Raw genomic sequence first — 14,403 nt, forward strand, 5'->3', positions numbered from 1 at the left:
AAACATAACTCTTGTAACCAGGACGGGTTAATTTTTACTCCACACAGGATCTGTTTCTGTGACTTTAACTCTCATTTCACTGCTTTTGTTATTACAGGCATACACAATGGCCTGCCTCAGGGAGCCCTGTCTGCCCCACCTCTGCCTGCCTCTTGGGCTGGGGTGCCTTAGTTTGGCTCACAGGGAGAGAGTCTGACTCCTCTCATCTGTGAAGGACCATGACATTCCTGTTCTTTATGTGGGAAATGGCACCCCGCCTCTGCTGCTTACCAGCATGACTGAGAAATTCATATTTGGAGGCCAGAACTACAGATGTTCAGATTACCTGCCCCTTGTTCCAAACTTCTACATAACCTGACTCCTCCCGCCTCTCCTCAGAGCAGTTTTTATGGGGTTACATGAGACATTGTCTCCCAGGCTTGAAGCCCTAAAAATTCCCATCGAATAAAAGGTAACTCTCAACATTAAGTTGCATGTATTTTTTCAGTCTGCAAACTTTTGTTTGAATTTTATTTGTTATTAGTCTCATGTCAATTTAATTCTTAAACCAGAAGAGCAGAGGAAAATGTCTTCCTCCCTTACACTCTCCTGTGGTGTATCCTCTTCCTGTCTCTCTCTAAATTCACATGGCTTTTATATTACACTCTGAACACAATAGCCTTCAAATTTCTAGTTTGAAAAATGGTGTGAGAAATTATGTCACAGAAAAACAGAGAAGTGAATCATATTACAGGTCTACTGGTTTTAACTTTAATTTCATGTACTAGAAAACTTAGTTAATTTTCAGAAACAGTTTAAATAAAAAAAATAGATTTCACATTTGCATTGGTCAAATTGCTTCAGCTACATAAGCACTTGGTTTGCTAGTAAAATATTAATGTTCCTTAAGAATTTTCTTGTCAGTAAACATGAACCCTGTGACCCAGGAACTTCAATATCCTGTTGTCCCAGATAAAAAAATAAAATGCAGGGAGAGGAGATAAGGAAAGAAAAAGAAGAAAATTTTTATTTTAGCAGAAATTAGACATATAGTAAAAGGAATACCTTTTCTTGGACTAAAGTACAAACGTGCATGAACTACCTCTTTATCTCATTAAACTTGCTATAAAATAAAAATGCTAAAGTATTTGTTGGTAGATGGATTTAGCCTCTATTCCTACCCTGACCCACCACATCTGTCGTTTTAAGGCTCCATATATGCAAAAAAAGTGCTGTTTGTATAGAAAAAAGGGAATTCATTAGTATCTATGGGTTCAAAACATAAACATCAACTCATTTAACACCTACTTAATCTCACTCTTCCAAATCCCTATCTCATTTAAGTATAGTTTGCTTCTGTGCAGTTAACAAACACTATGAATAAATATTGCTGATATTTTTGGCAAGCAAGCAATAGAGCAACTGTTTATAATGTATATATAAACAATTATAATAAAATATTTATATATAAACAATTTTTAATGCATCTCTTAGGGATGGTGTGTGAAATTCCCTAAAAATGCCTTGAAGAATTTAAGGACATGCAGACGTTATTTGTTTGCTGCAAATCCATTTTCTATCTGTATAACTTCTGGCACTGCTAACTCCAAGGTCATTCAGGTAGCCACGTTCCCCGTCTCCTGTGATGATGAACCTAAAACCAAACGCAAAAATGTTAAAAAAGCATAGGCTGGACATCTACATTTATTCCTCCTCTATGATCTTTAGCACCCCAACTCCAGGTATTTTTAATGTGGACAAGAGAAAAATGAAAATCTGTTGCTCATAAGGCTTCTGAGTAAGTATACACCATTTCTGTATTCAGTTCCTTTAATATTCTCAAAGTCGCTACTGGAATATTGGAAGATTATCATCATCCATCCCAAAGTCAGTTATGTTGTAGACTAGGTATTTAACTAGGGCTCACTGTTGTAGCCAAGTGAACTGCTGCCATGGGTGGTGATAAAACAAATTGTCACATACTGAAATATCGGTAAGTCATTCTGGCTTATACACCACTTAACTTGAATATTATGCTATAAAATAGTCTGTTTGTGACATATTAAAAATCTACTCAGTTTAAATGCTGGGCAGGGGGAAAAAATATAGGATTGACTTCTTTACATGCTATACAATGGCATTTGGATTTTGGCTCCATATAAAACTTTCCGTCTTCATTCTTTCTGGTTCTGCATTAAAGCAAAATTGTCTTAGAAATCCCATATGTTATGACTTCTGAGAAATGGAAGATTTCCTGCCATAACAGTAAGCAAAGGATCCCACAGTAATCAGCAAAGCAGCCATCACAGAATGGTGAGCTGGTGAGCCCTGAGGGAACTCAGGAAGGGGAGAAATCCCTCCTTCTAATAGACCTCAGACTGCAGCCACACCCTATGCTGAGCCCTGAAGGAACTCAGGATATGAAAACACAGGATACTGGCCCCAGATAGTTGAGGTGCATATCAAAGGAATGATTTCAGTGAGATCAGACTCTTGCATCTTCCCATACATAGAAAAGTGCTAAATTCCTTAACCTGGGATATCCGGTTTTCTTTAATTTACAAAGGTCTGTCTGTACCATAATAAACATCCACTGTACACCTACTTTAATTATTAATCAAAAGGGCACACTGACCAGAAGTAAAGAATGTCCAAAGTAAAAATAAAGTTTAAATGTCCCTCTTCTTGAGACACCAATGCTGGTCCTGCTTCAATGATAAGACTCCCTTCCCAGGTGCCAATGCCGTATTGACCCACCATGTACTTGCTGGTCTATTCTTTTTTTTTTTTTTTAAAGCAAAACCTTGAAGGAATGTAACTCTGAAATGTAACTCTGACTTGTTTAATATTCTCTTTTCTGACAAGACATAAAACAGGGCCAGAAACCCTGTTTCTCTGAAGCAGTTTCTCAGAGTAAATCTGGGAAGTGGGCTTCTGGGCTAGTCCTCAACTTGGCTCAAATAAAACTCTTTTCTATTCTTATTTTTGATCGTTTACTGATTATTTTAATTAGCTTTCAGGAACATGATTTTCAGTGTTCTCCTGACCTGTTTCATACATGTGTGAAAATAAACATATGTGCTTACTAGTAAATTCTTAAATGGGCTTAGCTTTGATTGCAGGAAGTGATTGCCCCTTCTATATGCTCCAAAGTAATGGTTACATTTAACACATTTCCACTGAAGTGTTCACAACCCAAGATGTGTTCCTAAGTTCCTTCCAGGGATAAATTATCACAGGAGGGATTCCCACTGGTTCTCTGATGACCTTCCTTTTAGGAATGGACTGGGCAGCGGGCAGAGTGGACTGAGGGTCTGTGGATACCAACTCTTCAGTGGCTTTCCAAGATGGTAGGATCCCAGGGTACCTCAGCTGCTCTCTCTACATTCTAAACACGGATTTCAGCACAGTTTAAGTCAGTGGGTGAAAGCGGAAGAACTATGTCCAGTGTCATCATCATGCTAAAGATTTCAATTAAAAACATGGTATGTAAAGTTTTCCCAAAGGCACAGATAAAAAACAGAAGAGCATACAAAGGATTTCTATTTTATACCTCATAGTGCCACAAACTTTCCATGATATTAAATTTATCTTCCCATAAATACAACTCACACCCATAACCACATAGAATAGAAGGCAGTCTAAAAACTTACGAGGCATTATATTTAGAGTTGTCTGTCCACTTCCAAGCATGATGTGATGATTCTCTGCTAAGGCCAATCCAATGGTCAGAAGGGCCTTTGTATCTTTTCAGAAAGTTCTATTATAAAACACAGAAGGCAAAAACACATGTCTCCTTCATTTTACGCTTGAGTCCTCTTCCCCCCAGCCTTCTCTCTTTGGATGACAGCCTGGTAAAGATTGAGAAGCTTAGACATTGAAGGGAGAAGACGAGTCCCCAGTTCTCAGCTTAAGTCACTCAAATGTCTCTGATCCTAAATTACATTAAAGTGATCACACATCTCAATTTGACTGGAAAAGTCCCAGGTTATGCCTGTGGTTCCAACATAATATTGTCACTTCCAACATAATATTGTCACTTTCACTCCCCAAAATGTCCCAACTTGGATGATAAATTACATGATTACCATACTTCTTTTTACAATGGGAACAATATATCTAATTTGAAGATTAACTATGAGGATGACATGAGAGAATGTGTCCAAATTGTCTCACAGGGTTCTAGGCAGAGAACATACCCAAGAAATATCAGGCACTAATATGCACTCCAAGCCCCCAAGTCTGCTTGGAATGAGATCCTTCCACTTCTTTCAGCTGTCACCCTGTGCAGCCTATATTCTTCTCAGGGGCTAAGTATTTAACACAGAACATGATCCAAAAATATTCCTTACCAACTCCTCCTCTGTTTCAAACTGAGCAAGAACAGCTCCCACTGAAGTACAGGATGTCTGACTGAATGTCCAATTCTTTGAGTCTTCAGAAAAATAAAAACACTTACTCCCAAATCCAATCCATCCTTTTGGGCAGGTGACATCCAGAACGTGTAAGTCTGTCTCTCTGCTTCTCACTAAAAGTTGGGCAGACACAGTGAAGCATAACAAATAAATTTTCTCATCCATTTTATCTATTTTTCCACTTACCATCCTGAGGTCAGTCTTTTTTTACATATGTATATATACATAGATACACATGTGTACATGTATATGTAGGTACAGTATAACTAAATTCCAAAATGAGGGATTTGAAGAAAAGCATGCCAAAGAACAACTAGACTCTTGTACTTTTATGGCCTTGGCTAATAGCATTTTGTTTTTCTCAAAATCTGAACAGGGCCTACTTTCTATAGGTAGACAGATTCTTAGAAATGTCTTCCAAGCCCAAAGTCTTTTTTTCCCAAAGAATAGTTTTTCTTTATATGTGTGTTGGCACCATTCATTACATATAGATTTGTGGAACCAGCTCTCTGCTTCTCAGTAAAAGCTGGACAGACACAGTGAAGCATAACAAATAAATTTTCTCATCCCTTTTACCTATTACTCCACTTACCATCTTGAGGTTGGTCTTTTTTAATATATATAACATATGTATGTATGTACATATATACACACATGTATTCATATATGTAAGTACAGCAAAACTAAATTCCAAAATGAAGAGTTTGAAGAAAAACATGGCCAAATATAAACTAGACTCCTGTACTTTTATGGCTGTGCAAACAGCATTTTGTTTTTCTTAAAATCTGAACAGGACCTACTTTCCATAGGCAGACAGATTGTTAGAAACGTCTTCCATGCCCAATGCGTTTGTTTATCAGAATGCACAGTTTTACTTTATATGTATTTTGGCACCATACATTATACCATTTCATATTATTTTGCTTCCAGAGTCATAATCTCAGGTGCTTGTCTATGTACTAAACACTCTCTATGAAGGCCACCCAACTCTGGGTTATATGCAGAATTGCTGAGCTGTAATGAACATTACTTTGCCAACAAAGGTCCATCTAGTCAAGGCTATGGTTTTTCCAGTGGTCATGTATGGATGTGAGAGTTGGACTGTGAAGAAAGCTGAGAGCCAAAGAATTGATGCTTTTTAACTGCGGTGTTGGAGAAGACTCTTGAGAGTCCCTTGGACTGCAAGGAGATCCAACAAGTCCATCCTAAAGGAGATCAGTCCTGGGTGTTCTTTGGAAGGAATGATGCTGAAGCTGAAACTCCAGTACTTTGGCCACCTCATGCGAAGAGCTGACTCATTGGAAAAGACTCTGATGCTGGGAGGGATTGGGGGCAGGAGGAGAAGGGGACAACAGAGGATGAGATGGCTGGATGGCATCACTGACTCGATGGATGTGAGTCTGAGTGAACTCCGGGAGTTGGTGATGGACAGGGAGGCCTGGCATGCTGCGATTCATGGGGTGCAAAGAGTCAGACACGATTGAGTGACTGAACTGAACTGAATGAACTTCCAACTAATATTTCTAAGGCCTCGTGAAATGCTACCAGCTTTAACCATTTATAAAATACCAACTGCTAGTTAGTGTGTGGAAAAGTGATTGTACTTTGCTGCTTGCCAAAAGAGCAGACTTCTCTGAGATCTCTTTTCTTTTTTTGGTTTCTTGGGAAATGCAATATTGAGATCTGTGGTCACTTGCTGAGTGCAAGCTAGTGGTAGTTGTTACCACTAGCTTAGTGTAGTAATCTAATAAATGATTTTATCAGATTGAGAATTTGCCTTGGAAAGACTGTTCTGTGAAAAACTAACATATGAATATATATATATATGTGTGTATATATATATATATATATATTTTTTTTTTTTTTATATGGTGACTTTTTCCCCTGAGGTCAGCCTTGAAGTACATATTGTACATTTGATTGCTGCCTCCCAGAGTCATCACTAACAGTCTTATCTCAGGCACAAAAGCCATCATCCACTGATCTTCAAGCAGAGAATCTGTGCATCTCTCTTCTCAGGGGTCCACAGACACTAATGGTTTTAAGGAAATCAATTTCTGTAGCATTTAATTTATGTAGTATGCTTTCCTAGCATCATACGGATTTCCCTTTCCCCACATCTTCCTTAATATCAGTCCTTCTTACTCTTGACAAAAGAAAGGCAAACTCCTTACTTTTCCTAGATTTTACTATGCTACATCTCTTAGGGGTATAAAACCTTCTAGTAGACAAAACATGGCATAGTTCAACTAATGATTTTAGTACCACAAATACAATGTAGTATTTCCAGTGTTTCTGCAAATGCTATTTTATATGTATTTCTGTTAAATATGTATAAAAATATTTGGGCCCTTGTTAGATGCTCTGAAACCAGCACGATATCCGAGTATAGGCTATGGGAAGAATAAGTGTTTTTCCTTCATAACCTCACTTTTTCCTCCCTTATCCAGTCTGATAGGAAATACTGTTGGTTCAACTTTCGAGATAGATTGTGCCACCAGGTCCCACCTCCACTGTTATCACCAGGGCCAAGCCACAGTCCCCTCTGGTGTGGATTTCTATAAGGTTACTCTAGTAGGTGTTCCCAAAGTCTAACTTTTCTTCCAACAGTCAAAATGGTTTTATTCTAATGAAATTTACACCATGGCATTCCTCTCCTACAATTTCCCTTTTCCTGATACCCCCCACTGTGCTCAGATTAAAAGCTCAAGTCTTTACCTGCCTCATTAGGCTGTGACCTCCCTGACCCCCAGCCTGTTACTCTTCCTCATTCCCACCTTGCTTCAGCTGTAGAAGCCTCCATGCTGTTCCCCAAACCTACCAGGAGATTCTTCCTTTCATTCTACTTGTTCCTGCCATCTGGAGTGCTTTCTCCACATAGCCACATGGCTCCTTCATCTCCTTCAGGTTTGCTGAAAAGTCATCTTGTCAAGGAGGCTGACCCTGGACACTTATATTCATCTCAATCTGTTACCTTATATTATAATATCTGCATCTTCCTGCTATTAATAGAACAGGAGTTCCCTGGGAATTTTTTATGTTTTGTTCACTGATATACCTCAAACATATCACACACCCTGGCACATAATGGAGCTCAATAAATATTTATTGACAATGTGAATGTGCAAAGAACATGGTACGGTTTGGAGAACAGGGAGCTCACCTGCCAGAAGAGTGGAAAGTGTCACCACATTTAGAGCTACAAGTATAAAAATAATCAGGATGCAGCAGCAAAACTTGGCAAGTGTAACAGGAGATATAATTGCCAGGCATTTCTTTCGGAGATCTTTATCTATAAAGAGAAATGTCATAATCTCAATTTCATGGAAGCATTAAAAGAAAAACTTAAATTTATCACAGAATCAACATGTAAAATCCGCTGTACCTCACTTCCCCTATTGCCAAACTCTCTCACAAAAGGTCCATGTCCAGGAGAGATGGCTATGGCCTTAAAGCAACCCAGAGATAAGAGAAACAGTATTTTTCCCCTGGAGAGTCTTCCAGTTATTGTAAGAAGAGCTAATAAGAGAGTAAGAGACAGACAGACTAGAAATCAGAATGAAAATGAAACATGCAAACAATCCAGATTTACCTCCACAAATAACAAATTTGACTAGAAGTTCTAAGAGGAGCATTAGAAAACTAATCAATATAATTCATCACATTAACAGAACAAGAGAAGAGCAAGGATAAGACCATAGATATACACATAAAAGGAGAAGGAAATGGCAACCCACTCTAGTATCCTTGCCTAGAGAATCCAGTGGACAGAGGAGCCTGGTGGGCTGCTGTCCGTAAGGTTGCCCAGAGTCAAACATGACTGAAGCAACTTAGCATGCATGCATGCATGCATAGCCATAAACTGTGGAGAAACGTGAGTCATCCCACATAACAAAGCCCAGCAAATTATGAACTGAACTTTTACTTTTCATAAAAATAGTACAGCTAACATGATACTTAATGGTGAAAAAGTGAATGCCTTCCTCTAAAGGTCAGGAACAAGGCAAGGATGCCTGTTCTCACCAATCCAATTTAACATTTTCCTAGAGGTTCTATCAGTGCCAATAAGGCAAGAAAAGTAAATAAAAGACATATAGAGATTAGGAAGAAGTGAAAGTGTTTCTAGACATGGTATCCACTCACCTCCCACTAGAAATAGTAATTTGAAAATTATCTGCACATGAAAATACCTTCCCAAGAGACAAGTATTCCAGGCACACCCACTCCCTGCCTCATCCCAGCTCCTTGCACTCCAGCAACTCTGGCACATAATGCAGTCTCAGACAGCTTCCACCCCAGGTTTCCTGTGGGCTCCTAGGAGCCAAGCTCCTGTCTCCTGCTGCACCTGCCAATTCCAGCAGCTCCAGGTGGGGTTCCTGTGACACGTGGCTCCTGGTGAACTCCTGGGGACCAGGCCCCACAAACCCTTCCCTCAGGACTCTGCAGTCCAGCACAGAGAGAGACCCTCTCCCTGTGGGAAAAGGAGAGTAAAGCCGTGCTTGACTTGACTACAGATTCCAGGTCTACCTGCTCTAGCATCACATCAGTCTGACTCCTTCAGCCCTGGGTGACACCCTGCAGACTCACTAACCAAGGTCCCCCTCTCCCCAGTGTCTGCCAGCTCCAGTGAGCCAAGTGATTACTGTGAGATTAGACTCCTGGCAGGCTCCTGGTAACCCAGGCCTCCTTTCACCCTAGGGACTGTGGACTTGCGTGGCCATAGGCAGCTCCTATCACTCCTGCTGGCTCCCATGAATCAAGAAACCAACATAACCAGTCATTGTTGTTGTTTAGTTTCTAAACCTTGTCTAACTGTTTTGCGACCCCATGGACTGTAGCCTGCCAGGCTCCTCTGTCTGTAGGATTTGGTGCCTATGTCCATGGGATTTCCCAAGCAAGAATTCTGGAAAGGTTTGCCATTTCCTTCTCCAGGGCATCTTCCCAACCCAGGGATCAAACCTATGTCTCCTGCTTGGCAGGGGATTCTTTGTACCACTGAGCCACCTGGAAAGCTCCAACCAGTCACTAGGGAAACATAAAATCCAGTGAGCTGCCACAAGATGTGTATCAGAGTGGCAAATAAAATAACAAAACTAAATGATGGTGAAGAAATGATAGAAATGGAATTCTCATGAACTGTTGAAAATGCAACAGTACAGCCACTTTGGAAAAGAGCTTGGCAGTGAGGTGTGGCAAACATAACCTCACCACATGCCCTAGCAATGCCATCCCTAGGTATCTATGCAAGAGGAATGGAAATTTCCATTTATACAAAAACCTATACTTGAACATTTATAATAACTTTATTTATTGTCACCAAAAACTGGCAACAATTCAAATATCCTTCAGCTGGGAAAAAGGTAAATAAAGACCACTTTGTACTAAGAAAAAAGAAAAGCTTGACCCCATGCTTACAATTGCTCATTTATTATTTTGCTTTGACTCAGTAAATTTTACTGAGACTTTCTCTTCCCCAAAGACCCCGAAAACTCTGGATTGCTTGAAAATGTAAAAAGGCACTAAAGAAAGCAGTGAGATGCTTCCCAACTCATGTGTGATCATGACCTCATGTCCCTAGAACACAAGTGAGAAGTGTGACTTTGGAAATGCCACCTGCTCTTCCACCTCACTCTCCCTTCCAAACAGTGTTCTGTTCCCCTTCTTGACTTACTTAAAAATGAGAATCTTTTTCACAGAGTGTTTCCTATTGTGAAAGTCCTTGTGAATAATGTCTCTCTTTATTAAGTCTACACTATTGATATACAGTACAATATAAATGAATTTCAAATGCATTATGCTGGTGAGAAAAGCCTGACTCTGTAGGCATTCTTAGCAAGAGTATCAAAATAGAAAACAAATCATTGGTTGCCAAATGATGAGGAGAGAGGAAAGAAATATATACAGAGAGCATGTGTGTGTGTGTGTTAGGGGATGTGGGGGGTACTCTTATTGTGCTGTGGCCGCATGATTATATGTATTTGTTAAAACTCATAGAAATGTACACCAAAAGGTGAATTTTACTGAATGTTAATTATACTTTTAAAAAGTTCCTGCTAACTTTCTTTTAACTGCTACATTTCACTCATTGCACCTATATCTCCTAGAATGTTCAGGAGCCTGAGTTTAAATGCTAGGCAAGGGGTGGGGGAGGAATATAGGAATGACTTCTTTAAATGCTATACAATGGCATTTGGATTTTGGCTCCATATGAAACTTTCCATCTTCATTCTTTTGGTTCTGCATTAAAGTAAAATTGTCTTGAAATTCTGTATGTTATGACTTCTGAGAAATGGAAGATTTCCGGCCTTAACAGTAAGCAAAGGACGCCACAGTAATGAGCAATCGCAGTCATCATAGAATGGTGAGCTGGCGAGCCCTGAGGGAACTTAGGAAGAGGAGAAATCCCTCCTTCTAGTAACCCTCAGACTGCAGCCACTCTCTATGCTGAGCCCTGAAGGAACTCAGGATATGAAAACACAGGATACTGGCCCTAGATAGTTGAGGTGCATATGAAAGGAATGATTTCAGTGAGACCAGACTTTTGCATCTTCCCATATATAGAAAAGTGCTAAATTCCTTAACCTGGGATATCTGGTTTTTTACAAAAAAATCTTTTGATATTCAAAGGCTACATGCTGTTTGTTGCAACATTTCTATACCACCTGGCTCCTCTCTTGCCTCCTTGGAGCAGTTCTCTCAGGGTTATTTGAGATGCTCTCTCCCTGGCTTAAGTTCTAAAAGTTCCCACTGAATAAAACATGACTCTTGCAGCCAGGAAGGGTTAATTTTGACTCCATACAGGATCTGTTTCTTTGACTTTAACTCTCATTTCACTTCTTTTGTTATTACAGGCATACACAATGGCCTGCCTCAGGGAGCCCTGCCTCCCCACTTCTGCCTGCCTCTTGGGCGAGGGTGCTTTTGTTTGGCTCACAGGGAGAGAGCCTGACTCCTCTCATCTGTGAAGGGCTATGACATTCCTGTTCTTTGTGTGGGAAATGGCACCCCTCCCCTGTTGATTACCAGCCTGACTGAGAAATTCATATTTGGCGGCCAGAACAGCAGAGAGCAGTTTCATCTTTGTTTATTGATATCACAGCAAATATTTCATGTCATACCACCCAAGACTGACGTAAAGAAGTGAAACTAACACATCCCTCTGCGTGAGGCTTGCTATTCTATGAGATATCGACAAAAATCATTTTCTTTTTACTTTGATTCACCTCCCCCAACCTGATCCATAAAATAACCTGGAATCCAGACCCCAACATGATGGTTACTTCAAGATGTTAGTCAGCCATCTTCTTGGTCAGCCAGCTCTCTGAATAAAGTCATATTCCTTGCCTTAACACCTTGTCTCTCAGATTCATTAGCCTATTGTCAGGGGTGAGCAGAGTGAACTTGGGCTCGGTAATACTCTCAACTTTTAGGTTGTGAATACTTTTTTAAGTTTGCTGGTGCTGCTGCTAAGTCGCTTCAGTCATGTCTGACTCTGTGCGACCCCATAGACAGCAGCCCAACCAGGCTTCCCTGTCCCTGGGATTCTCAAGGCAAGAACACTGGAGTGGGTTGCCATTTCCTTCTCCAATGCATGATAGCAAAGAGTGAAAGTGAAGTTGCTCAGTCGTGTCCAACTCTTAGCGACCCCATGGACTGTATGTAGCCCACCAGGCTCCTCCATCCATGGGATTTTCCAGGCAAGAGTACTAGAGTGGGGTGCCATTGCCTTCTCCATTTCCATAATTTTTTTAATTGTTAGAAGAGTAAGATGTGAATCTCCCCTTACCTCTCTCCAATGAATCTCCTATTTGCCCCTTACTTATATTTTAAAAGGGGCTTCACTGGTAGCTCAGCTGGTAAAGAATTTGCCTGCAATGTAGGATCCCTGTGTTTGATCCCTGGGTTGGGAAGATCCCCTGGAGGAGGTCATGGTATTCTTCCCTGGAGAATCCCCATGGACAGAGAAGCCTGGTGGGCTACAGTCCATGGGGTTGCAAAGAGGCAGACGTGACTGAGTGACTAAGTACAGTATTCTAAAAGTCCTCCCTTTTTCTTCTCCTTTATTTCTCTATATCTTTCTCCTAACACCCTCCCTTGTTTCATGTTTCATTTCTCTTTCTTGCTTACTTACTTCTGTTCTGTTTTTTTTATGGAAATAAAATTTTCCACCCCAAAAATATCTCTTCAGCATGTAGATTATTTCAACCTGGAAATCAGCAAAGCACCCAAAATCCAGGAAGAATGTTTGATCTTTGCTCTGTTTGTCTAAAAAAAATTAGATAGAGGGGCTGTTTAAAAGAGAGCTATCACCAGAAATACCTGCATAAAATATGGGCCTGAGTGGGGTGGGGGAGACTGGGCAGGGCCTAGAGATCAGAGTCCATCGTGGCCCTAAAGATCTTTGTCTCTGCACAGCCCTGCAAACATTTATTCACCAAACTTTTGCTTTTCCATTTCCATTTCCTTCTTTCTGAAGTCCCAAACCACTACCCCCAACATCTTTTGTCTTTAGCTGAAGATGCTATTTAAGGTGAAGCTATTGGCCATTTTGGTGAGTTACTCAGTTTTCCTGGGTGTGTCTCAATGTATACATATGATTCAACTTGAGATGTGGAATTTCTTGCCGTATCAATAAACCAGGATGTCACAGCCATCAGCAGTTTGACCCTCCAAATGTGAAATTCTGAGCCTTGAGTGTGCTTAGGAAGGAGAATGACGGTTCCTACCTGGCAGTCATTAAGCTGCAGCCCTCCCTGCCTTAAGCACTAAGGAAAAGTGCAGGAGACCAACCCCAGACAGCTGAGGTGCATATCAAGGGAATGATTTCAGTGAGCCCAGACTCTTGTATCTTCTAGTATAAATAAATCACTACATTCCTTAGCTTGGGATATCTGGTTTTTTTAAATCACAATAATCTTAGGATGTTGAGATTACCTATCCCTTGTTCCAAACTTCTACATAACCTGACTCCTCCCCCCTCTCCTCAGAGCAGTTTTTATGGGGTTACATGAGACATTGTCTCCCAGGCTTGAAGCCCTAAAAATTCCCATCAAATAAAAGGTAACTCTCAACACTAAGTTGCATGTATGTTTTCAGTCTATAAGCTTTTGCTTGATTTTTAATTGTTATCTGTCTCATGTCAATTTAATTCTTAAATCAGAAGAGCAGAGGAAAATGTCTTCCTCCTTTACGCTCTCCTGTGGTGTGTCCTCTTCCTGTCTCTCTCTAAATTCACATGGCTTTTATATTACACTCTGAACACAATAACCTTCAACTTTCTAGTTTGAAAAAGTGGTATTAGAAATTATGCCACAGAAAAACAGAGAAGTGAATCATATTACAGGTCTACTGGTTTTAACTTTAATTTCATGTACTAGAAAACTTAGTTAATTTTAAGAAAGTTTAAATTAAAAAAATAGATTTCACATTTGCATTGGTCAAATAGCTTCAGCTACATAAGCACTTGGCTTAACTAGAAATATTAATGTTCCTTAAGAACTTTCTTTTTCATTAAACATGAACCCTGTGTCTCAATAACTTCAATATCCTGTTGTCCCAGATAAAAAATAAAATGCAGTGAGAGGTGATAAGGAAAGAAAAAGAAGAAAATGCATATTTTAGCAGAAATTAGATGTTCAGTAAAAGGAATTCTTTTTCTTGGACTAAAGTACAAACATGTATGAACTATGTTCTTTTTCTCATTAAACTTGCTATAAAATAAAAATGCTAAAGGATTGCTGGTAGATGGATTTAGTCCTACCCTGAACCTCCATATCTGTTTTTCAGTTACAAAAGAAAAGCAAAAAGCAATATATAGGAAACCACTGTAATTTAATGATTATTCAAGAAAGCAGATTTGCTTAACCACAAAACCAAGCAGACTTGTCTAGAACATAATCATGTGATAGAAGCATGAAACATGTTCCAAACCACTAAAACAGTGGCACAATGAGACCCTAATCCTGTGCAGTGAGCTCAGTAAGTTAACGATTCTTGTGAGATGCTCTCT

General features: G+C 39.9%; 1 protein-coding gene across 2 annotated transcripts in view; it reads right to left on the reverse strand.

Moving 5' to 3' along the window:
* The window catches only part of LOC112584482 (C-type lectin domain family 2 member H), a 70,226-nt gene that overhangs the window by 53,361 nt on the left and 2,462 nt on the right, over positions 1–14,403 (reverse strand). Inside the window, exons 2-5 of one of the 2 annotated variants that reach the window (XM_006059771.4) lie at positions 7,558–7,686; positions 4,332–4,507; positions 3,633–3,739; positions 981–1,633 (exon numbers count right to left, since the gene is read on the reverse strand). The exons of the other annotated variant lie outside the window; for it this stretch is intronic. Of the exons in view, the coding sequence (XP_006059833.3) occupies positions 1,513–1,633; positions 3,633–3,739; positions 4,332–4,507; positions 7,558–7,686 (533 nt within the window). The 3' untranslated portion in view covers positions 981–1,512. Of the gene's footprint in view, positions 1–980; positions 1,634–3,632; positions 3,740–4,331; positions 4,508–7,557; positions 7,687–14,403 lie in introns of those variants that run through there. 2 annotated transcript variants of the gene reach the window in all.

The sequence above is a fragment of the Bubalus bubalis genome, chromosome 4 (assembly GCF_019923935.1).
Source record: "Bubalus bubalis isolate 160015118507 breed Murrah chromosome 4, NDDB_SH_1, whole genome shotgun sequence".
Lineage (NCBI taxonomy): Eukaryota > Metazoa > Chordata > Mammalia > Artiodactyla > Bovidae > Bubalus > Bubalus bubalis.